Source organism: Cololabis saira, chromosome 1 (assembly GCF_033807715.1).
Source record: "Cololabis saira isolate AMF1-May2022 chromosome 1, fColSai1.1, whole genome shotgun sequence".
Lineage (NCBI taxonomy): Eukaryota > Metazoa > Chordata > Actinopteri > Beloniformes > Belonidae > Cololabis > Cololabis saira.
In genome coordinates this window covers 51,782,870-51,808,077 of record NC_084587.1, presented here as the reverse complement: position 1 = coordinate 51,808,077, position 25,208 = coordinate 51,782,870, and the positions used below count along the sequence as shown (strand labels likewise).

At 38.5% G+C, this 25,208-nt stretch overlaps 2 protein-coding genes across 3 annotated transcripts in view; one reads left to right on the top strand and one right to left on the bottom strand.

Annotated features, from left to right (window-relative positions):
- The window catches only part of LOC133447583 (target of Myb1 membrane trafficking protein-like), a 217,967-nt gene that overhangs the window by 42,739 nt on the left and 150,020 nt on the right, over positions 1–25,208 (top strand). The gene's annotated exons all lie outside the window — the stretch shown is intronic.
- Positions 2,765–25,208, bottom strand: part of grk4 (G protein-coupled receptor kinase 4) — a 74,040-nt gene continuing 51,596 nt past the window's right edge. For both annotated transcript variants that reach the window (XM_061725947.1, XM_061725953.1), the window contains 8 exons: positions 21,499–21,689; positions 16,001–16,038; positions 15,579–15,668; positions 14,399–14,607; positions 12,268–12,405; positions 10,501–10,638; positions 9,252–9,383; positions 2,765–6,638 (listed from right to left, as the gene is read on the bottom strand). In XM_061725947.1, coding sequence (XP_061581931.1) covers positions 6,582–6,638; positions 9,252–9,383; positions 10,501–10,638; positions 12,268–12,405; positions 14,399–14,607; positions 15,579–15,668; positions 16,001–16,038; positions 21,499–21,689 — 993 coding nt within the window. In that variant the 3' untranslated portion in view covers positions 2,765–6,581. The remainder of the gene's footprint in view (positions 6,639–9,251; positions 9,384–10,500; positions 10,639–12,267; positions 12,406–14,398; positions 14,608–15,578; positions 15,669–16,000; positions 16,039–21,498; positions 21,690–25,208) is intronic.

Here is a 25,208-nt window from a genome sequence, read left to right as displayed (position 1 = left end):
GAGTGAGACGTCAGGAACAATATGCAAAATAAATTAGGAACACACGTATGAAGGAATTGAATTGATGTGAGATGAGGTCAAAGGTCAGTATTCTGTAAATGGAGTTTATCATAGGCTTAATTTCAAAATAATTTCTCTCCACATTTCTACAGTAAAATGTTACCAAAATTGCACCAAAGGTAGAGTGAGACGTCAGGAACAATATGCAAAAAAAATGAGGAACACACCTATGAAGGAATTAATGTGAGATGAGGTCAAGGGTCAGTATTCTGTAAATGGAGTTTATCATAGGGGTCATTTCAAAAGGATCTTTCTCCAAATTTATAAAGTAAAATGTTACCAACATTGTACCAAAGGTAGAGTGAGACGTCAGGAACAATATGCAAAAAAAATTAGGAACACACCTATGAAGGAATTGAATTGATGTGAGATGAGGTCAAAGGTCATCATTCTGTAATTTGAGTTTATCATAGGGGTCATTTCAAAAGGATTTTTCTCCAAATTTCTACAGTAAAATGTTACCAAAATTGTACCAGAGGTAGAGTGAGACGTCAGGAACAATTTGCAAAAAAAATGAGGAACACACCTATGAAGGAATTAATGTGAGATGAGGTCAAGGGTCAGTATTCTGTAAATTGAGTTTATCATAGACTTCTTTCAAAATGATTTTTCTCCAAATTTCTACAGTAAAATGTTACCAACATTGTACCAAAGGTAAAGTGAGATGACAGGAACAATTTTCAAAAAAAAATGAGGAACACACCTATGAAGGAATTAATGTGAGATGAGGTCAAGGGTCAGTATTCTGTAAATGGAGTTTATCATAGACTTCTTTTCAAAATGATTTTTCTCCAAATTTATAAAGTAAAATGTTACCAATATTGTACCAGAGGTAGAGTGAGACGTCAGGAACAATATGCAAAATAAATTAGGAACACACGTATGAAGGAATTGAATTGATGTGAGATGAGGTCAAAGGTCAGTATTCTGTAAATGGAGTTTATCATAGGCTTAATTTCAAAATAATTTTTCTCCACATTTCTACAGTAAAATGTTACCAAAATTGCACCAAAGGTAAAGTGAGACGTCAGGAACAATATGCAAAAAAAATGAGGAACACACCTATGAAGGAATTAATGTGAGATGAGGTCAAGGGTCAGTATTCTGTAAATGGAGTTTATCATAGGGGTCATTTCAAAAGGATCTTTCTCCAAATTTATAAAGTAAAATGTTACCAACATTGTACCAAAGGTAGAGTGAGACGTCAGGAACAATATGCAAAAAAAATTAGGAACACACCTATGAAGGAATTAATGTGAGATGAGGTCAAAGGTCAGTATTCTGTAAATGGAGTTTATCATAGACTTCTTTCAAAATGATTTTTCTCCAAATTTCTACAGTAAAATGTTACCAACATTGTACCAAAGGTAAAGTGAGATGACAGGAACAATTTTCAAAAAAAATGAGGAACACACCTATGAAGGAATTAATGTGAGATGAGGTCAAGGGTCAGTATTCTGTAAATGGAGTTTATCATAGACTTCATTTCAAAATGATTTTTCTCCAAATTTATAAAGTAAAATGTTACCAATATTGTACCAGAGGTAGAGTGAGACGTCAGGAACAATATGCAAAAAAAATTAGGAACACACCTATGAAGGAATTGAATTGATGTGAGATGAGGTCAAAGGTCAGCATTCTGTAATTTGAGTTTATCATAGGGGTCATTTCAAAAGGATTTTTCTCCAAATTTCTACAGTAAAATGTTACATAAAGCCTACGTGCTTTATGTATCTTTTAGGACCTTCACTTTGCTCCAGTAAAAGCACGTAGGCTTTATGTATCTTTTAGGACCTTCACTTTGCTCGAGAACCGTGCCTACCGTATTTACTCTAGTACGCGCGCAACGAAAAACAAACAGCGGCTCACTTTACCACTATCTTGCAAACAGCGGCTCACTTTACCGCAGTAAAAATTCCTCCCATTTGATAAAGTAATTTATTAGTTTATTTTGTTACCAACTCTGGGTCAAATGGAGAAAACAAGTATCCCAAATCATTAAATATATATTTTAATTTAAAACGCATTTACCTGTAATTGTTCAAGCAAATACGTGCTCTGTTACTACCATTAGTAAATATCTGAAACACCCCCACCCAGAGGTGTATAGTAACGAAGTAGATGTACTTCGTTACACTACTTAAGTGGTTTTTTGAGAATTTGTACTTTACTTGCATTTTTTTTTAATCAGGACTTTTACTTTTACTTCACTACATTTAAAAGTTAAAAAATATACTTTTACCTTGTTTCTTTGCCACCTCGTTACTTGTTACAAATTAAAATAATCAAAGAATTATATTTTGCAAGAAAGACAGTTTATTTTTGGTGTTTTATTCTATACCGCATTTCATTCACCTGAAAGTGAAATAAAAAAAAAACAAGGGAAGGATCATTTTTGGTTGTGTTGCTTCTTTTCATGTGTACTATAAAATACTTTTGATACTTGAGTATATTTTTTCACAAGATACTTTTGATACTTAAGTACATTTAATGTGAGCTACTTTAAGACTTTTACTCAAGTCATTTTCTTATAGGTGACTAACTTTTACCAAAGTCTTTTTCAGTTATGCTATTTCTACTTTTACTTGGTTACTTTTTTCAAGTACTTTATACACCTCTGCCCCCACCTAATGACACTATGGTAGCACTGACACATCTTCTCTTTGCCCATGAATCTAAATTACCATGATAGAAATAAGTCAAGACACAATTTTTATTGTTTTGTATACAAATGGCAGTGTATTATTTCATAATTACAAATGTCAGCTATGGTACAACCACCAGTGATACAGCTTGTACAAGAATTAACAATGACTGCAGTGGTTGAATGACATGACTGTACAGATTCAGAGAAATAAAAAAACTTAAGCTCTTAGCCCAATTTGAATACCCATCATCAATTTATCATTCCTCCCTGCCTTGAAAACATCAATTATGACTGACAAGCTTTTACAGAAGTTGAGCACTGCAATCGTTCAGATTTCTACGGAAGAGTATTAGGGCCAGGCAAGAGAAAAATAAAAATAATATTTTAGAGGAAGATTTTTTTTTTCATTATGCACTTCAAGAAAAAAGTCGAAATGTTGAGATTGATGTTGAAGTACAATTTCAAGAAAAAAGTCGAAATGTCAAGAAAAAAGTCGAAATGTTGAGAAAAAAGTCGAAATGTCAAGAAAAAAGTCGAAATGTTGAGAAAAAAGTCAAAATTTCGTGAATAAAGTCGAAATGTTGAGAAAAAAGTCAAAATTTTAAGAAAAAAGTCTAAATGTCGAGAAAAAAGTCAAAATGTCGTGAAAAAAATCGAAATGTTGAGAAAAAAGTCAAAATTTCGTGAATAAAGTCCAAATGTTGAGAAAAAAGTCGAAATTTCGTGAATAAAGTCCAAATGTTGAGAAAAAAGTCGAAATGTCAAGAATATTGTTGAAGTATAATTTCGAGAAAAAAGTCGAAATGTCAAAAAAAAGTTGAAATGTTGAGAAAAAAGGCGAAATTTCGACTTTTTTCTCGAAATTGTATTTCAACAATCTTGACATTTCGACTTTTTTCTCTACATTTAGTCTTTTTTCTCCAAGTGCACAATAAAAAAAATCTTCCACTCTCAAATTTTTTTTTCTCTTGCCTGGCCCTAATACTCTTCCGTAGATTTCTACTGGTGCACCACCTAGGACTATTTTCAAGTGACATTAGGAAACTGAGGATTGCCCAATTCTAGATGTTGCTGGGTAATGCCATCCCAAATTGGGGGTGAGGGTTTGGCTTCACACACTAGCAGCACCTTGAAGAAAAGGCAGAGAAGAAATGCTCTTCATTCAAAAGGACGCTCACTCGGCTGGTCACCTTGCTATTCTTAGTCTTCCTCAAATATCAGTCAGATTCTCAGATATGCTGGCACTAGAAGGTCCTCAGTTACATATACAATGAACTTTAAGTATTACAAATTGATACATGCTTGAGTAATAAAACATTAGCATTTTTCTTTAAGCAGGCATTAGAATGCACTTAGTGCGGACATTCAAAACAGTTGAGCTGTTTAAAGTTCCTGTATAAAAAAGGAATTTCTGTCACTGGATGGAAGGTTAACATAGTCAAAGAAAAAAGAGGGAGGATATGAGAAATTAACTTGGTAATTAGCTCATAATAAAGGCAGTCAGTCTTTCCTCAGTTTATATATATATATATATATATATATATATATATATATATATATATATATATATAAATAAACATGTTTAATTTAGTAAATGGTGCTTTTGGTATCACTGGCAAAAAGGTTAGACATTTCCCATGGTCATTAAAACACTATATAAAGCAATGACATTAAATATAATTTCTTCATTTCCAAATGGATGGTAAAAGATCTTAGAAACAATGATGGGCACGGGTGGCAGACCCAATATAGATTTCCAGAGAGAAATTGATGCGTTATAGCTTAGTTTTTGTTTCGAAATACTTAATTCACAAGGTTTTTGAAGCTAGAGAGTTAAAACATAAAATGTATATCAGTTAAACAAATTAGCTTCAAAATCTGCCTGATGGGGTGAAAGAAAAGAAAATCTTTCTTTGAAACAAAGAAACGTCAGTGGCATTAAGCAGAGAACCCCCTTGATGCACACGTTTGATTCCTTATACTGGAATGTGCAATAGCAGATACACTTTGGAAACAAGCTCCCTCTCTAATCAGACTGGGGCTTACATGCGTTCCATATGAAATGTGTACAGTATTAAAGTTGTGAGCGGGGATCTAATTATCTTTCATGTCACTAACCTGCAGAAAGGTAGAGCTCATGTACTCTAATCCACTAGACTGAACAAAGCTGAATTAGCTAATACTTAAATACACATACACAAAACTAACATGTTAAGATGGGGTATTCACAGCATTAAAACAGGTTTGGTGGGACTAAACAGCATGGCTCAACAGGAAAATTCAAAAGCAACAAAAGAAAATGCCGTCTATAAAATGGTCAGTGTACAGATTGTTCATGATCGGGAAACCTGGAAAACATTGTTTTCCTTCATAAAAGAAAAAGGTAACGTAACTGTCAACTAAGTGGTCAACATGGTAAAGTATTCCTGGACACTTTAACATGAATTGGTCAGTCTCTACTCATATAAGCAACTGTCTGAAGACATGCAACACAGGATTTGAATGTAATAGTTTCATTAACGTCATCAAAACACAGCCAAAGCCGTGTTGGGCGGTGTCTAAATGGAAGTTTAATTGCAGGTGTCTCTGCTCTGCAACAGCCTTTTCATCTTAGTTAACCTGAACACAAAGCAAACCGTAGGTGCAGGGCAAGTGCAAGTGTCCTCTTGCTGCAACATATTTCTAGTCCACAAGTTGAAGACTTTTTTGGAATAAAAAAAAAATTATTTAAAAAAAGAAATGTCAAGGAAATGATTTCTGGTTTTTCCAATATCTTACGTCCTAACTACAACAGAATTTAATTTAAAAGCTTGGTAGATCAATGAAAGCAGGATAAAGCAGAGAGGGTAAAGATAACTCAAAAATATTCCGCCTTAGCCAGCAATGTAATTAACAGTTAATCAACAAACCATGATGGGCGTCTAAAATTCATATTCTTAGCCGTCTGCACCTCAGGCAGTTACCCTAATGTTTGCTTGGAAGTTCAATGTTGCTCAATATTTTTTTCATGCCGACTTAAAGAGTTACTAAAACACATTTATACCATCTCTGCCAGAAGTGAGTTGGTACAGGCACTGAGAAGACCGTCCACTATAAATGCTTTAGTGCACAACCTGGTAACTAGGTAGAAGGAATTATGTAGGGGGTTTTACATAGTTTTATCAAATTGAAAAAAAAAAAAAAATTAAAAGAGTGAGTATCAACAGCAAAAACAGAACAAGCTACTTTTTTGTATCATTTTGATCCACAGTAAATGTTTCATTCAGATCTACCTGCTCTTACAGACGGTATTATTAGTTTGCTATCAGGTGGAAATGATGTGCTATAAACACATACAGAGTTTGGTAAATAAAAAACAAACAGCACATATGGAAAATGACAAAACTGCCTCGGCACATCAGACTTATACTGTTTTTCTTAAAAGAAACTCACAAATGGGCAATAGGCATTAAAAAAATAAAAACATGGCCGCTCGGTGGTGCAGTGGGTTAAGCAAGAGGCTCATGTACTCAGTTCTCCTGCAGGTCGCAGGTTCAAATCCCCATTCTCACTCTCCACCCCCTTCCTGTCTGACACTTGAATAAAGGGCCACTAGAGCCGCAAAATAATCTTTAAAAAAACTAAAACAATGTATGCATTCAAGTGGTACTTTTATGGCTTTTTGTACAATACAACCTTCAGTGAAAATATACATCTAGACATAAATTCAAGTACAAATGTACAAAATGTTTAAACTCATACTTTTTTCTTTAAATATAATACACTTTTAATACAGCTCATAAATACAGGTCAACATTCACTGAGTTCCTAGGGTCGGCGCTCGGAGTTGGTGGTGAAGCTCTGCTCTGGTGGAGGTTGCAGGGGAGGGAGTGGTTTAAAGTCGGGACGGCTCTTCAATGTCGTCGTCACTGTAAGCGCTCTTAAGACAGACCTGGGAAGAGACGGACATGAGTGCACAAACTTCCATCACCAAAGTAGCTCACGTTTGCAAAAGGGGTGTAACGATACACTAAAGTCACGATACTGAGGTCACGGTAACGATACAATATTATAGCAGTATTTTTTTAACAACCTAGCATGAGGAACATATGACTGGAAAAAATTGTCTTTTATTTGAAAGACACAAAATACAAAACAATACTGTACATTTGCCCTATTGTTACAGTTTGTAATGCTTTATAACTGTTTAAGTTTTAAAGAGAAAGCCAGGCCAACCATTTTCCACAAACTGAACTAAAAGTAAATGTCAGGTTTGCATTATGATCTTCAGTTTCATACAAGTACAAATATTTAGCCACAAACTGAATAGTTTCTCTCATGTCTGATTTGACTTTTTTCTTTTCCAGAAATTTAACAACTAAAATTAAATAAATAAATAAAAGTAAATAAATACATACAATTTTACATCATAAAAAGATTGATTCATGCTCACCTTATAAGTGTAAGAGGAGATGTATTTTTGTTAAGGTTATTTTGGTAATTCAGGGTTCATTATTTTATAAATATATTCTTTATATTCTGATGTAAATCAGGGACTATAATGACACTAGTCAGTTTATCTGTAGTGATTAGTCTGTTTTAGATTGGGCGGAGTGATACGCCACAGTACGGCACTAGGTGCTGTGTTGATGTTCTAAAATCCTACATTGTTGAGGGACATTAAAGTACACTGGAACTCAGCAGAAGTTTCCCCGTGTTTATCCTACTCACCACCCCAAAAAGGTTTAATTTAATAAGGTAAGGCTTAACTCTACACCAGCCTTACATAAGTAAAAGTTCAGAGCTCAAAACCCCCAAGAGTCCCGTGATCGGGACCAAAAAAACGGTACTAGTTTCTTCTGAGCAGAGGAAGATTTTGGTCTTACGGGTCGAGGCGTGGTCGGATGCGCATTACTAGTCAACACAATAGATTAATATTAATAACCCAATATTGCAATACAGTTTGTCACGCAAAATTTCGTGGCATGATATATTGTTACACCCCTACCAGAAACAGATCAGGAGAAGGTCAGTGCCTTCAGTGCTGACATGCAGCACTGAAGTATGCAGTATGTAAGTATGCAGTATGTAAGTATGCAGTATGTAAGTATGCAGTATGTAAGTATGCAGTATGTAAGTATGCAGTATGTAAGTATGCAGTATGTAAGTATGCAGTATGTAAGTATGCAGTATGTAAGTATGCAGTATGTAAGTATGCAGTATGTAAGTATGCAGTATGTAAGTATGCAGTATGCCAGGGTCCTCCACCAGAAGCTCAGCCAGCTCACAGTGTAAGTGGATCACCAGCTTCCTGAATGGCCACGGTTACATGATGAAATTAAATCAAATAAATTAATAAATTAATTTAATAAATTAAATCCGATTTAAAATGAGTAAAAATTACCATGTAAACACATAATTCCGAATGAAAATGGCCATTCCGAATTAAACTTAACTCCGAAGTAAGTGTCTGGTTTATTCCAATTTAAAATCTGAATAGAATAATTCCGCAATCATGTTTACACTCATTCTGCTTTAAATTAATTCCGCTCTATCTGCGCTGCTCGTTCCCTCGCCCGTCGTCTCCATGACGCTTACAGGACTGTCTCAGAAAATTACAATATTGTGATAAAGTCCTTTATTTTCTGTAATGCAAAAATGTCATACTTTCTGGATTCATTACAAATCCACTGAAATATTGTAAGCCTTTTATTATTTTAATATTGCTGATCATGGCTTACAGCTTAAGAAAACGTAAATATCCTATCTCAAAATATTAGAATATTCTGGGAATCTTAAACTGTAAGCCATAGAGACGAGGAGCAAACATCATCTATTATATGCAGAGTCTGCAAAAAAACAGTGAGTGCAAAGGATGGCAATACTGTTTCTTTATTTATCAGGTTGTACTTTTTTCTACTTTGTGATTTAATAAGCTAGGAAAACAATGGTACTTTTGCTGTTTGCACTGTTATCCCACCGTTTAAGCCATACAGTTTGAATAAATGTTGAATCTGTTCTTACATTTCAAACTTGTTTCATTTGAATCATTCCAGTTTTACAGTACAGGTGTACTAATTTAATTGGTTTTTATTAATTCAATTTAATTGGTGTAGTTTAGTAGCATTTAGTATTATTTTAGAGCAGTGATTTGGGGGCTTCAAAGACTGAATGTGGTGATAGATTTATAGTTAAAAAGGTGGAGTTGAATTGGTATTTTCTTTATCGTCATTTTTATCGTTATCGGGATAAATGCCAGAAATTATCGTGATACATTTTTTAGTCCATACCGCCCATCCCTTGTGGCCGGTGAGTTTATTACAGTTATAGATTAATGAACGGCTATCAAAAGAGACTGAAGTGATCAATCCAGACAAAAAGAACCCAGGCCTCGTTACAAACTCTGACTAATTCCTGACTGAACGTTGGAGTTCCAGTCAGCTGCATTTCACACACCTTCAGATGAGTTGTTGTTTTTTTTGGGGCAAATGTTCAGTTTGGAGAAGATGTGGGGAAATGTGAAGCAAGGAAAGCAGGAGAAAAACCAAACCAAAGTCCTGCTCACCTCTCTCCTGAAGAGGCGGTAGAAGAAGCCTCTCTTGGGCGGAGGGTTGGGCCGGTCCATGTCCAGGTCTGAGCACAGCGTTCCGTCTGTCTCATAGATGTTGATTTCTTTGAAACACGACATCTCGATCATCTGCATCGGAAACCCACATGGAGAAATTCAACTTTCAGAGGAACTTTTGAAACAACAACAACAACTTTTGAAAAAGGTTCTCCTCGAATCGTGCTGATAGATTCTGAATCTTAAGAATGGATTCTTGACATTTGAATAGATCCCCAGCCCTAATATTCTCGTCCTGGAGTGCTACTGCCGTGCACGTTTTAGACGTTTCCCTACGTAAAACACATCTGATTCAAATGGATGCTTTATTAAAAGACCTGTGCAGACCTTGATGACTGAATGGCCACGGTTACACAATGTTTTTTAATTCGGAATTAATTATTCTTTGATTTTCCTTCGAGTTTACCCAACCGTAGTGGGGTAGAGTTTACAATAAAACCTCTCTGAATAAATGATCTCTGCTCTTCACCACCGTTTACTGCGTGCTGCCATCATCTCAAGTCCAGCGTGGAATATAAGCGTCATGGAGACAGACGGGCGAGGGAACGAGCAGAAAGAAAGACCGGGATTAATTTAAAGTGGAATGAGTGTATACATTTTTTTCTTTTAATTTTATTTATTTTTAATTAAAATTTTAAAATGTATTATTATTTTTTTATTATTATTATTATATATGTTTTATCATTATTTCTTTGTTTGTTTTTTCTTTTCTTTTCTTTTTTTAAATTTCTTTAAAAAATTTTTTAAAATGTATTTATTTTTTTAATTTATTCATTTATTTATTTATTTATTTTTTTCTTTGAATGAGTGTATACATGATCGCGGAATTATTCTGCTTGGATTTAAAATCGGAACAAACCAGCCACTTATTTCAGAATTAGGTTTAATTCGGAATGGCCATTTTCATTCGGAATTAGGTGTTTACATGGTAATTTTTACTCATTTTAAATCGGATTTAATTTCAATTCTGAATTATAGAAGAACGCAGCCAATGATGGTGATTATGTCACTTCAATCAGGTGTGTTAAAACATGGAAGCATCTAAAAAAATAAAATAAAATAAACGCAGGACAGTGGTTGTGGAGGACTGGAATCTCTGATTTATACGCATACATTCCTCCCAAATCAAGTTCCAAATCATTTCCACCAGCGTCCCAACAGCGTGTGCAGCGTGTGTCTGGTGCAGTACCTCGTTCTGCCACGGGATGGAGACACTGCCTGTGACAAACTTGTGATAAAAGTCATTGTCGGTGGGGTCAAGGTTCACGCCTTTGACAGTGGAAAACTGCTCGATGTCCAGTACGTCTTTACAGTACACGGCTCGAGGCTGAGGACAAGAAAGAGACAGCAGAGGAAAAGAGAGGAAAAAAGGAAAGATGAGAAAATGCAAGCCAAGAGTTGAAAAAAAATATATATATTTTGAAGAAGGTGGAAATGTTGAACCTGAAATACTTTAAATCAGATGGATTTTTTTTTTTAATAACACAACCTCAGGTCTGTAGCTGTTATTGTGAACTGAATAAAAACTCAAACGTACTGTAGGTATCACCATTGTCAAGTACTGGTTTAACCTCTCAACCCAGTCTCACTCCGACACTGAAAATGTGGCATTTCTCAGCGCGAAAAGCTTCATTATCCCGGAAAAGAGAAGATGTGACCGCGTAAAAGCTTGGAGGGTTCTTGGTTGGACTCTATTATTGCAGAGATTGAGCCACAGTTATGAATATTTACACGTACACATTACATATGCGCAAACCCCATCTTCATCACACCTCAAGTTTCTACTCTGCATTATCCAATATTTTAGTAATCGAGTATTCTACTGAAAATTCCATCAATGAATCGAGTAATCGGATAAAACATATGTTTGTTTAGTTAAAGAGCAATTATGAATATACATAAGATGTTAGATGTTAATTGACATCACTAAGACTAAATTATATAATCCAGTAGGTTCATGGCTGTGCATTTAAAACCCTGAACTTACACCAGTTGAACAAATTCACTGATTCACTCAAAAAACTAAGGATCTTACCAAGAAATGTTCTTATTTCTAACCTAAAAATGCCATTACACCTGATAACACACATCACTTAAAAGGTGTTTTTCCCACGTGTTTCAATTGAACTTTCATTTGTGTCGAGCAAATTTTAAGTTCTAGTTAAGTTTTTAGTTAAAGTCTTGATAAGATGTTCAAAATAAAATTCTGATTCTGCTGTATTGGAGCACATTAGGCTCCAGCGCTCCCTCATCTGCAGCTCTGTGTTTTTACAGATTAAATGCATCGACAGTCGTCATAATTAACAGAAACCCAGCCCTCCACAGGGTAACGTTATGTTATCAAGGTACCGTAATGTTAATCTCATTAATTAGTGCTACATTAACTTAATTTTCCCGTGTCTGGGTGACGTCCTCCCTCTGGGACTAACAGGGTGTTGGTGGAGAAGCTGCAGCGTTGAGGACGGACTGTTGTATCAGCTCTGTCTCACAGTGAAACAGCAACAGTGTTGCCTTGCTGTCCAGCTGGAAATGACCCACACTTTTCACATTTTCTGCCTTTTCTTTTAGTTAAAACCAAACAAATCCTCCTCTTTCTTCTTCCTTTACGTGCGCGGCGTCAGCGCGTTGTGCTGCATTAAACGTAGTCCGGGTGAAATACAATGCTTTGAGCTGCAAAATTAAACTATTCCTCGAGGCAGAGGAGATTCCTCCATCATTTTTTGTAATCGAATTACTCGAATTATTCGAGGAATCGTTTCAGCCCTACTCTGTATTACTGGTTTTAGTGTATTAAGATTCAATAAAGCAGTTAAACAAACAACAATGAAATGACACCCCCTCTTAGCTACCATGGTAACAAGCTTGTAAGTGGTTGTTCACTTGTGACGATGGTATTTCCTGGACACTGACCGGAGCAGCGCCTCATGTGTGCTGAAATAGTGCTAGCAGTTCTTACGTCTGGGATGAACGGAGGGTCCAGCATGTGGGCCTCTAGCCGTTTGAAGTTGATGTTTCTGAAGATGGGGTGCTGCTTGACCTCCACGGCCCCGCTGCCCTGGCAGCCCAGTCTCTCCTTGGGGTCCTTGGACAGGAGCTAGGGTGCAGCAGAGGGAAAAGGCATTTAAAACATTGCTTATTTCTAAAGATCTGCACATGAGCTCAAATCGGTTTGCCTGAAATGTATTACTTAAAGGGGAACTATTATGCCATCTAATACCTATTTTAAACAGGCCTTGAATGTCTTAAAAACAAGCTTTTGATTGTTTTTACTAAATAAATTTGAAATTCAGCGTCTAAACCATGTCTTTATCTTCCCATTCTCTAACCTCATTATCTACAGTATGAGGGATTCTGAGTGGGCGGGGCTATGATAATGAGGCTCTGTGCTGATTGGCTGCCTGAATGACGCGATACACCGCTACGAAAAAATGGCGGAAGCTCCGGCCGGCGGAGTTATTAACCGTGTCATAACTGCATGCGATGTGAGCGAGCGTCAGCGACAAAATCAATTACATTGCTTTATTTTCTATTGGACTGTCCTAACTGGCCGCGAGCGCAGCGCTGCGCTCGCGGCCGCTTTGAGCTGAACATTTGTCGGACGCCCTGCTTCTATTTTCTTCCTGCCGCTCGCGTTGAAAGCCGGTTGAAAGCGCTGTAGGAAACAGTCATGGATGAGGAACGGCTGATCCAGTTAGTTGAAATGAGAAGTTATCTCTATGATTCCTCCTCATTTCACTACAAAAACCCTTGTGGAACATTTCCCTCTTTTGCCTGTATGAAAGAGCTGCTTCCCAGAAAGCTGTCAACATCCCATGAGGAATACAAGAGCCGTGGATTACCCGCTAGAGATCATGTCACACAAAAGGAGGTGGAAGAGAGACAAACTTTAAATGCAGATCATCTTCCAAAACTAATTAATACTCCAAGTAATCAGCACTGGGAGAAAATATGTTTCATTGGGATCTTCTCAAAGCAGCACTAGTAGACTTTTTTTGGAATTTCTTCCACTTGGATAAGCTTCTCCCAGAAGCATCGTTCCCAGTATGAAAGGTGACACCTACTTCAAGTGGACTTGGATGAAAATCTGTTTACGCTGCTTTATATAAACTCGCTGTGGAATTTTGCTATGACAAGTGGAAACAGAGTAGATGATTTTAGAGGCAAGCCCCACATTACACAATAAAGAAATTAAATTTGCATGTAGGCTCGCTACATACTAACGCACCTCAGAGCAAGTGCAAAGAAAGACACACACACACACACACACACACACACACACACACACACACACACACACACACGCGACATTATCGTGTGTGTGGGCAAACAAACTCCTTGGATTTTTAAACTAAATAATAAAAATGTGTAATTCTAAAATATATAAGTGAAAAGAAATGAATGATTATTAAGAAAAATGCCACTAAAAGTGGCAGTTAATGTTTACACATGTTTATACACATGTTTATATACTCTCTGTTCACTCTTATTTGGATGCTATCAAAGTAATTCCACAGTGCAGCTGAATTCTGAACTTTAACATACTTGAAGAAACTCAATGACTACGTTTACATGCAGTCAAAATTCAGGTTATTGCTAATATTCCGGTTACTGAAACATTCAGAATATTCCGTTTACATGGTAATTAATCATTTGGGATATCTGGATCAAACCAGCGACGCACGGAGAACATCATGACGCAATTCCCGTCATTTCTGCTTCTTCTTCCTGTATCCAAATTCAAAACAAATGCTGCTTCGCGCAACTTGTCGCTCACCTTCTTTTAAATCTTCTATCCCGGTACTTTCTACCGTCTACAAATGCAGAAATGTTTATATCCTTCATTACATTTATGAAGTGATTAGTCTCCTCCTGGTCTTGTGTTTCTCCGTGTTATTCGGGTTATTCAAAGGGGTTATTGGTGTTTACATGGCCGTGCAAATTCGGGTTGCCGCCAATATTCGGGTTTTAAAAGGGTTATTGATGCATGGAAACACAGTCATTGTCTTCCAGATATCTGAAGACAAAGCGAGAAAATGGTTCAATGGGCAAGTGAGTGGGCTGATCTGAACCCAACCAAGCGTCCTCACCTGTCTGCAGATGTCCTTGGCCTCCTCGGAGAACTTCTCAGAGTACTCCTCCTGGTCCTCCCGCACCCGTCGGTCCACCTCCTCCCGCTTCACTCTCTCCTTGCGCTTGCGGAACGGTGACTGGCCCTGGATCATCTCAAAGACCAGACAGCCCAGCCCCCACCAGTCCGGGCTGAAGCTGTAGCTCTCGTTCTGGATCACCTCTGGAGCTGGTGCAGGGAGCAGGAGCGAGAGGCAGGGATCAACTACGGGGCTTCAAACTACACTGAGGACAGTATCAATTATAGAGGGAATGTGCATGACGTCACAGATGTGACTTCACAGCAGGTTACGCCCACTGAGTGACAGAAAGACTGAGTGTCAGAAAGACTGAGTGGCAGCGTAAACTTTCAGTTTGAGCAACTGGAAAACATCTGAAATGGGAAAGAGCTGTTGTGCGATCGACTGTACTCATAGATTTAGCAAGAAATCGGAGTTATCGTTTTACAGACTGATGAAAAATAAGCTTAAGAGAGACAAATGGATCGCTGCAATTCACAGAAACAACTGGATTCCAGGCACCGAAACGTGGATTTGTGGTTCCCATTTTGTATCAGGTAATGTTGGATTTTTGGGTAGCTAACGTTAAACGGTCAAATCATAACGTTCAGTGTCCTCATCACTTTAATTTCTACAACAAATCCTGCCTTGAAGTCGGACCAAGCGTCAAGACTTTTGTAAGCCTTCAAGCTTTGCTTCGTGTATTTCCCCGCCGTAGAAATTAATGACATATAAATATCAGCAAACTGGATTTGTGGCCAAATATTAATGTCCATGGACCACTGGTTCTTGGTAACTGTACCAAATATTAATGTCCATGGACCACTGGTTCTTGGTAACTGTACCAAATATTAATGTCCATGGACCACTGGTTCTTGGGGTAACTGTACGGGTCACTGTCAAGTCCAACTGACTTTAATTTAAGCTGATAATCAGCTGTTATCTCGTCTTCTCCACTAGTTGCAGATGTTTTTACCACTCAGTGAGAGTAAGAGGGGGTTCAGTGGGGAAGTGACGTCAATGCAGAACCTCTAAGTTTGTAAGAGTAAAGGCGGGATGTTGGGATGTGTGCAGATAAGTTAAAGCAATGGTTACAGCAGCTTAAGTAAAAGAAACAGTAAAAGGTTTGACAGATTCTTACCCATGTATCCAACTGTGCCCACTCTTCCTCGTATCGTCTCTCCTTCAGGGATTTGAACAGCAAGTCCCAAGTCTGAAATACGGATGTGTCCTATACAAGACCCATATAAATAAATATAAATACATATAAATACATATGGACGTCCCTGAACGTGGAGATGAGACATGAGGGAATACGTAATGTGGGTTCATAACTTGGCAGAAGAGAGAGAATGGTCTTTCAAACTACGAAAGGCAGTGAAACATTGTGTGCTGCCGTGATTAAACACAGCCCAAACTGACTAAGTGCTTGCTGGGTTTAGATGTTGAGAGCCAACGTTCTCTAAATACAGAACTAAATACAGCTGTGGGCACCAAATAACCCTCTCTGGCTCAGGCACGCGTTTGACACTGGAAATGAAGGGGAATCAAAGGAAGACGTACCACGGTCGTCCAGAAGAATGTTCTCAGGTTTTAAGTCCCTGCAAGGAAAAAACAACATCTGGTTACTTGTGACTGGGGGGCAGCTGTGACTGCGTTTCCATGCATCAATAACCCTTTTAAAACCCCAATATTGGCAATAACCCAAATTTGCACAGCAATGTAAACACCAATAACCCCTTTGAATAACCCGAATTTGCTCATATTCCGGTTTTTAAAAACCCGAATGTGAGCCCTGGGTTACTCCTTTTAAAACCCGAATATTGGGTCATGTAAACGCCTAACGGAATATCCCCATCAGGGTTTCCCTATTTTGTCCGGTAAAATATGCCGAAGTCCGGTATTTTATAATCTCTCCGGTCAAAATGTCCGGTGAAAATACTCAATGGTGCTGCGGGACTAGAGTCCCCGGGAGTACCGCGGAGGGACACGCCGAGCCTCGGTGCCGGGAGCCGGGAGGAAGCGAAGCTGCGGCGCCGGCATCCACGTGTGCGTTGATTTTTGGTTCCGCGTCGCACCGACGCAGAGCCTACGGCGTAGAGTACGCGTCGCCGCGTACCTTACGCCGTAGGTTACGCGCAAGCTTCTGCAATATTTATTTATTTTTTGAAGTTACGCTCGCGAGTCAATTGACGGGACTTATTTTATTTTAAATACCCTGTTTTTCAATAAAAATACTATTAAATGACTTGCATTGATATCGTACTACTGCATATGATTTAGGCTATTTTTAACCTCAATAAATTCATATAGCCTATGTGACCGGAATTTCAAACATTTGTCCGGTAAATTGAAACCCTGCCGGTCACATTGTCCGGTGCCAATTTTTTCTAGCGGAAACACTGATCCCCATCAAACGGAACATGAATTTGTTTTCTGCACATGTTCTGTTCACAAGGAATCCTGGTCTTTTGAGTCCAGGAAGTTCTTATAAACACGGAGAAACAAGACCAGGAGGAGACTAATCACTTCATAAATGTAATGAAGGATATGAACATTTCTGCATTTGTAGACGGTAGAAAGTACCGGGATAGAAGATTTAAAAGAAGGTGAGAGAAAAGTTGCACGAAGCAGCATTTGTTTTGAATTTGGATACAGGGAGAAGAAGCAGAAATGACGGGAATTGCGTCATCACGTTCTCTGCACGTCGCTGGTTTGATCCAGATATCCTAAATGATTAATTACCATGGAAACGGAATATTCTGAATGTTTCAGTAACCGGAATATTAGCAATAACCCCAATTTTGACTGCATGTAAACGTAGTCAGTGACTCTGGGGGGCAGTTGTGACTGGGCGTGGAGCAATTGTCTACCCCCCCAGGCCCTGCAGGCCTCATGCCCAGGTATTGTTGCCAAAGGCAGCGATTGCCGCGGTGCGTTTACTGCGTGCTGCCATCTTGAAACTTTGTTTGGAAAACCAGCCCAGCGTGGAATATAAGCGTCATGGAGACAGACGGGCGAAGGAACGAGCAGAAAGAAAGACCAGAATTAATTTAAAGTGGAATGAGTGTTTACATGATCGTGGAATTGTTATATTCAGATTTAAAATTGGAATAAACCAGCCACTTACTTCGGAATTAAGTTTAATTCGGAATGGACATTTTCATTCAGAATTACCGGTAGGTGTTTACATGGTAATTTTAACTCATTTTAAAATCCGATTTATTTTTAATTCTGAATTAAAGAGGAATTAAACTTCCCAAGTAAACACACTGACTGTGTGTATCAAAAGGGCAAAGAACCCTCCCTAAACTTAATACAAAAAGAAACGTGTCCATCTCTAGACAAAGCGAGTGCGGTATCATTCTCTCATCTATTATTATTATTATTATCAAAGTGTCTGGAGAGGCAAGTGTGGTTTGTAAAACGCTATATGAAGAGTCCATTTACCAGCCCAGCATTGTTAATATCACTTATTCAAGGAGCTGAGCAGAAAAGCATGGATACATAATTGTCCTTGTTATTCTGTTGTTCTTATTGCCTCCAAGTGTGTTCTGTTCTTGAGTTAAAATAGCTTTCTTTTGAAACAATAGATCACTTATCTTTAAACATTGTTTAATTGCCTTGTGTGTTTACACTCAGCCTGGCTGACCTGGCGCTTGGTTGCACATTTTTAATTACAGCATTATTAATCCAGTCACGCTTTATCGTACGGGACTTTCTACATGTACTCACCTTAATGAATTCATATCTAAACACTGGATGGGGCTTACACATTTATGGACAGAGTTAATTCACTGTGTACTTTACCCCCTACTGGTATTTGTTAATTAATGTTGCATTCCACAAATTTACATTTACAGTTCAGTAAAGTGATGACTGGCAACTGAGGGGGAATTGGCTTTGATGGCTACCGTGGAGATTCCACCGGACCGCAGTAAAAACTAGGGCTGAACGATTTTTTTCCTCAATATTGCGATTGCGATTTAATATACGATTATTTTTTCAAAGTCCTGTTCTCATGTATTTTTCAACTACACAAGCAATAAATCAGTCTGTTTTATAATAAACAATGTCAGATTTATTTAAAGCACAGATTACAACAATAAAGAAAACAAATCTGTGGCTTTACCTCTTTAACACGTCCACACACGTCTGTACACACGAGTGTTATGGATCGTTCTCTCTGAACCCAATCGACACCAAACCGGGTTAAACTTTAGCAAAAACGAGGCGTAGTTTAATAGAAAAACTCCCACAGGGAACAAAAAACCTTCCTCACAGGGAACTCTGAACTTCTTCACAAATAACTCAAAAATCACAGGGAGAAAAAACCACCAGCAAACTAACTAACAAACAAACCAACAAAGCTCAGAGTTAACAAAATGAACCAGCAATGAACAACTTGCAAGCCCCGCTGTTTAACCTCCTGATGAGCTGACGAGCTGCAGGTTCAGGCTCACAGTGCGACTCAAGGCTGATTTATGGTTCCGCGTTACACCAACGCTACGGCGTAGGGTACGCTGCGACGCGCGCCCTACGGCGTATCCTACTGCGTATCCTACGGCGTATCCTACGGCGTATCCTACTGCGTATCCTACTGCGTATCCTACGGCGTATCCTACTGCGTATCCTACGGCGTATCCTACTGCGTATCCTACGGCGTATCCTACTGCGTATCCTACGGCGTATCCTACTGCGTATCCTACGGCGTATCCTACTGCGTATCCTACGGCGTATCCTACGGCGTAAGCTCTGCGTCGATTTAACGCAGAACCATAATTCAGGCTTCACTGTCCGCAGGTGCGCGCCCCGTTCGTGCTCGTCGGGGGGCGCGCAGCTCCTCGCCACGCCGACTCCGCGCTCCTATATTTAATACATTTATAAAGCTCATATATTTATAAATCCCCGCGTGACCGAGCCCTAACGCTGAGGCCATGGTAGATTTAGGTTACACGGCACTGCTCTGCTCACCCTTTGCGGTTAGAAAATCTTGTTTTATCACATCGCAATATTATCGCAAATGCAATTAATCATTCAGCCCTAGTAAAAACCACCCGTACGAACCAAATATTAATGTCCATGGACCACTGGTTCTTGGTAACTGTACGGGTCACTGTCAAGTCCAACTGCCTTTAATTTAAGCTGATAATCAGCTGTTATTCCGTCTTCTCCACTAGTTGCAGCTGTGTTTACCACTCAGTGTGAGTCAGGGGGCTGGTCCAATGGGGAAGTGACATCAATGCAGACCCTGTATTTCATTATACATTTATGTTTTTCCCAGTTTTTCAAATTCATTCCAATCTCTTTTCTAGGATACCAACGTCTGCTTGAAATCATAGGAAGTTATAGTTTAACAGTTAATACAAACTCAACTTTATCACGAAAGCCTACTGGATTATAAAGTGGGAAGAAAAGCCGTCCAGCCACAGCCAGCAGGGCGGCGCTACGGAGCCAGCTGAATTCAGTCTCATTCCTTTTCTCAAGCTCCAAGAATGCCTCAGCCGTTAGATTGTGTCATAGACGCATTTTACAAAGGATTTATTCCTTATGCAAGTAGGCGCTACCTTTTGCATCTCATGGTAATAATCCAAAGATTAAAATGCCTAAACTTGATCTGGAGTTTTATTTAGCTTATTCTTATTCATGTGTTTAAAACACAGTTGTGTTGAGTCTAATCCACATGAGCCATGATGAGATCACAGTTCCTCGGTCTAAACACTCAACTTCTCCTTGCTGCTGAAGAATACATCAGTTTGTGGATGTCAGCTTCACAGAAGGAGGGCATTTTTCTCCATTTTAATTACTGACCATGTTATATACAACAAAACATGTGTATTTAGGACTGTAAACCTGGCAATCTTAGTCCATAGAGACACTCGTTCTCAAACTATTCCTCAAAACTCCAAAAGCTTGTATAGCTTGTAATGAGAACAGAGAGATATGATGGGAGAGGCATCATCCTTCTCAAACTTGACTATCTGTCTGTAACTTTCCCTTGACTTGTTCTGACCCAACGATTCCTCGAATAATTCGAGTAATTCGATTACAAAAAATGATGGAGGAATCTTCTCTGCCTCGGGGAATTGTTTAATTTTGCAGCTCAAAGCATCGTATTTCTCCGGCTACGTTTAATGCGGCACAACGCGCTGACGCCACGCACGTAAAGGAAGAAGAAAGATGAGGATATGTTTGGTTTTAACTAAATGAAAAGGCAGAACATGTGAAAAGTGTGGGTTTCCAGCTGGACAGCAAGGCAACACTGTTGCTGTTTCACTGTGAGACAGAGCTGATACAACAGAACGTCCTCAACGCTGCAGCTTCTCCACCAACACCCTGTTACTCCCAGAGGGAGGACCGGCACCCAGACACGGTAACATTAAGTTAATATGGAGCTAATTAATGAGATTAACGTTACGGTACCTTGATAACATAACGTTACCCTGTGGAGGGCTGGGTTTCTGTTAAGTATTATTAATTATGACGCATTTAATCTGTAAAAACACAGAGCTGTAGAGGGATGAGGGTGAAAAATAAAAAGGTAATAAAGCTAACTGGGTAGTTTTCAATGTTATCTCTGTAGTCATTGATGGATAAAACATCCAGTAGCGCTGGAGCCTAATGTGCTCCAATACAGCAGAATCAGAATTTTATTTTGAACATCTTATCAAGACTTTAACTTAAAATGTAACTAGAACTTAAAATGTGCTTGACACAAATGGAAGTTCAATTGAAACACGTGAGAAAAACACCTTTTAAGTGATGTGTGTTATCAGGTGTAATGGCATTTTTAGGTTAGAAATAAGAACATTTCTTGGTAAGATCCTTAGTTTTTTGAGTGAAGGCAGTGAATTTGTTCAACTGGTGTAAGTTCAGGGTTTTAAATGCACAGCCATGAACCTACTGGATTATATCATTTAGTCTTAGTGATGTCAATTAACATCTAACATCTTATGTATATTCATAATTGCTCTTTAACTAAACAAAAATATGTTTTCTGATTACTGGATGTAATTTCCAGTAGAATCGTGGATGAGTAAAGTGTTGGACAGTGAGTTTACCTGTAGACGATCCTCTCACGGTGCAGGTCCTCCAGGCCGCAGCAGATCTCTGCAGCATAAAAGATGGCCCTTTCCTCATCGAAGCCCGAGTTTCCCATGTTGTAGATGTGGAACTTTAGGTCACCGCCATTCATTATGGTCAGCACTAGACACAGCGCATCCTTGGTCTCGTAGGCGTAGGCTAGACTAACCTGGGGAAGAGGGGACATGGTCAGTGGGGGGGGAGGTATGGAAGAAGGTATGAAGAGGAGGAAAAAAGGTGAAATTCAGAACAGCTGACAGGCCATGGAAACGATTCTTCCATTGGGTTTGTTTAATGCACCAAATAATCATCCGTTATTCCAGACAGAATGTCAGGAATGTACACAAATTGAAACCAAGATAGATACACCACAGATATGGAAAAGCAGCCTCGTATTCCGATCCCACCATCAGTTCTTCATTCTTTCCCACCAGCCTCCCCCCTTTCTGCCCTCTCCTCCCCTTTGGGTCAATGACACACAGGGTATTCTGTGTGTGTGTGTGTGTGTGTGTGTGTGTGTGTGTGTGTGTGTGTGTGTGTGTGTGTGTGTGTGAGCAGGATGTTGCTGCCTTCAGGAGGAATCCCATCTGCTATGAAGCATGTAGTCGGAGAAACCACGAATAAGGATGGAAAGTATTCCCAGGGGCCGAGTGAGCAGCACAGACAGAAACAGCATATACTGGACCTAAGGTTGTACAGAACATCCTTGTTTTTAATGTGTTAGGAATGGACAAATCTACTCAACTTGGCACTGCAAAGCAAAGCTCTTGTGTTCTTTAGTGTGGTCATTTTATTAAAATGTATGAAATGCTATAAAGTAACAAAAAAGTAACTAAAAGTACTAAACAAATTGAAAATCACATCAAATGAGCATTATTTTATTTATGATCTTGTTATTTTATTTATATCTACATCATCTATTCACTAATTTCTTCATTCCTTGTACCTCCTACTTCCTTTGCAGAAATAACTGTGGTATTATTTTACTCTTTTTAAAAATCCCAATGCCCTAAATAGAATAAAATAAATTAAAAAAAAAAGTTCTCCAATAAAAATGACGGACCAAGGAAATTCTCAAAAGGGTTCCAGGCATTCTATTCCCACTTGTTAGAGCCGTCGGTACGAACGCTGGCCCTGCTCATGGCTCGGTTAAAGACCTGCATTACTGTTAGTCTGCAGAAGTATATGGATTCATTCAGTCAAACACGCTCATGTCTGATTCCAAGAAAGCTGGAACTCACTTTAGAGGTGCAATGCTTTCAAAACAAAGAAGTAAAACATTCTCAATTACACTTCCTTCCATCTTATTTCACCACACAATGAAATATGACATTAGAAGCTCCAATAAGGTGAGGCTGACAACTAGTGCTGAAAAAGAAATAAGCATTAACCTCTGAACACTTCTTTAGAACCATACAGGACTGTCTCAGAAAATTAGAATATTGTGATAAAGTTCTTTATTTTCTGTAATGCAATTAAAAAAACAAAAATGTCATACATTCTGGATTCATTACAAATCAACTGAGATATTGCAAGCCTTTTATTATTTTAATATTGCTGATTATGGCTTACAGTTTAAGATTAAGATTCCCAGAATATTCAAATTTTTTGAGATAGGATATTTGAGTTTTCTTAAGCTGTAAGCCATGATCAGCAATATTAAAATAATAAAAGGCTTGCAATATTTCAGTTGATTTGTAATTAATCTAGAATGTTTGACATTTTTTTGTAATTGCATTACAGAAAATCACAATATTCAAATTTTCCGAGACAGTCCTGTAAATGCAAGTTAAAATTGTATTTATATTTTCAGTTCAGTATAAACAGTAGAAAAATGTCATTGGAAAGAGGGCTGTATAAAAATCATGACACCATTATGAAAAAAAGAAGCTCATCTGCATCAGAGCGACGTAGTGCTACCTCACTTTCACTTTCTGAAGGATTAGATCTGGGTCATACTGTTCCTCGTCTTAAGTGCACAAATACACAACCATGCACCGAGTATGTCTAAGGATGTTGCTTAGAATATAGCGTGAGTTAAGTATGCATCCACTAATACTATGCACTGATCAGGAAAAAGGTAAAGAAGAATAGCGAGCAGAAAAAAATAAAGAGCTGGAGAAGGCACTTGACTCTTGTCCTTGCTATTGCTGTTTGGTCAGTGTTGCCTGGCAACAGAGCTGCTCTTGTAGGTAAAGAGGCACATGAAGAGTCATCAGTTGTGCCTGCAGCGCAGAGAACGGACACACACATACACCCATGGACTCGTGTTCCAGTCCCAGGTGACGAGAGCTGCAGGTCTGAGCCCGGCAACAAGCCCACTCCAAACTGAAGCTGCACATCCAAACTCACGCTTCTGCAGTGACTCAGTCCAGGAATCACAACCGGCTCGCACCGGCACAAATACATTCATTTAACATTGACTACGTTTACATGCAGTCAAAATTCGAGTTATTGCTAATATTCCGGTTACTGAAACATTCGGAATATTCAATTTACATGCGTGAGCAAACAGGGTTATCCCCGTTTACATGGTGATTAATCATTCGGGATATCAATTCGCAATTCCCGTCATTTCCACTTCTTCTTCCTGTATCCAAATTCAAACAAATGCTGCTTCGGGCAACTTTTCTCTCACCTTCTTGTAAATCTCTCTATCCCGGTACTTTCTACCGTCTACAAATGCAGAAATGTTCATATCCTTCATTACATTTATGAAGTGATTAGTCTCCTCCTGGTCTTGTGTTTCTCCGTGTTTATAAGAACTTCCTGGACTCAAAAGACCAGGATTCCTTGTGAACAGAGCATGTGCAGAAAACAAATTCCTGTTCCGTTTGATGGGGATATTCCGTTTGGCGTTTACATGACCCAATATTCAGGTTTTAAAAGGAGCAACCCCATATGAGCAAATTCGGGTTATTCAAAGGGGTTATTGGTGTTTACATGGCCGTGCAAATTCGGGTTATTGCCAATATTCGGGTTTTAAAAGGGTTATTGATGCATGGAAACACAGTCATTCACTCTTATTCAGTTAGAGGTGAGAAGAACTTTCATTTACTTCTTTGTCTTTTACCTCCAGTCACAAATCCTTTATCAAATTTCATGGCCCTCAACTCTGGAACTCTTTAGATAGGTCTCGTAAGTTTGCATCATCCTTAAAAATGTTTAGGACCAGCTTGGTGGGGTATCGCTTATCCTGGCAAAATTAATAGGCTTTTCTAATTGAAATGAATTTGCTATTTTATGGATATTTTTTGTTTGTGTGTTTTTCTTTGTTTCTTTTAACTTTTCTTTTTTCCTTTCTTTTCTTTTTCTATTGATTGATTTGTTTTTTTGATTTTGTATTGAGGGGGAGGATTTTTTATAAGCCCTTCTTTTCCTCTCCTGCACAATTATTTGTCCTTGTATTGTTAATATAATTACTGTTTTATCATTGTGCATATAAATAAAATGAATAAATAAATAAAATAACATCTAGTACAACTCAGAAGACGACCTAAGGTCCATGTTTGTGAGTACGTCTGACCCCTTGAAGACAGTTTACTGCTGCGTCTAAGAACTGACTTCCACACACTGGACTTGAGCTGGAAACAATCCAAGCATCACCACTGCCATCAAGACTTCAGAAATACACAAGTGAGGGAACATGATTCAGATTTTCAAACACATGCAAACTGAAATCTCAAGG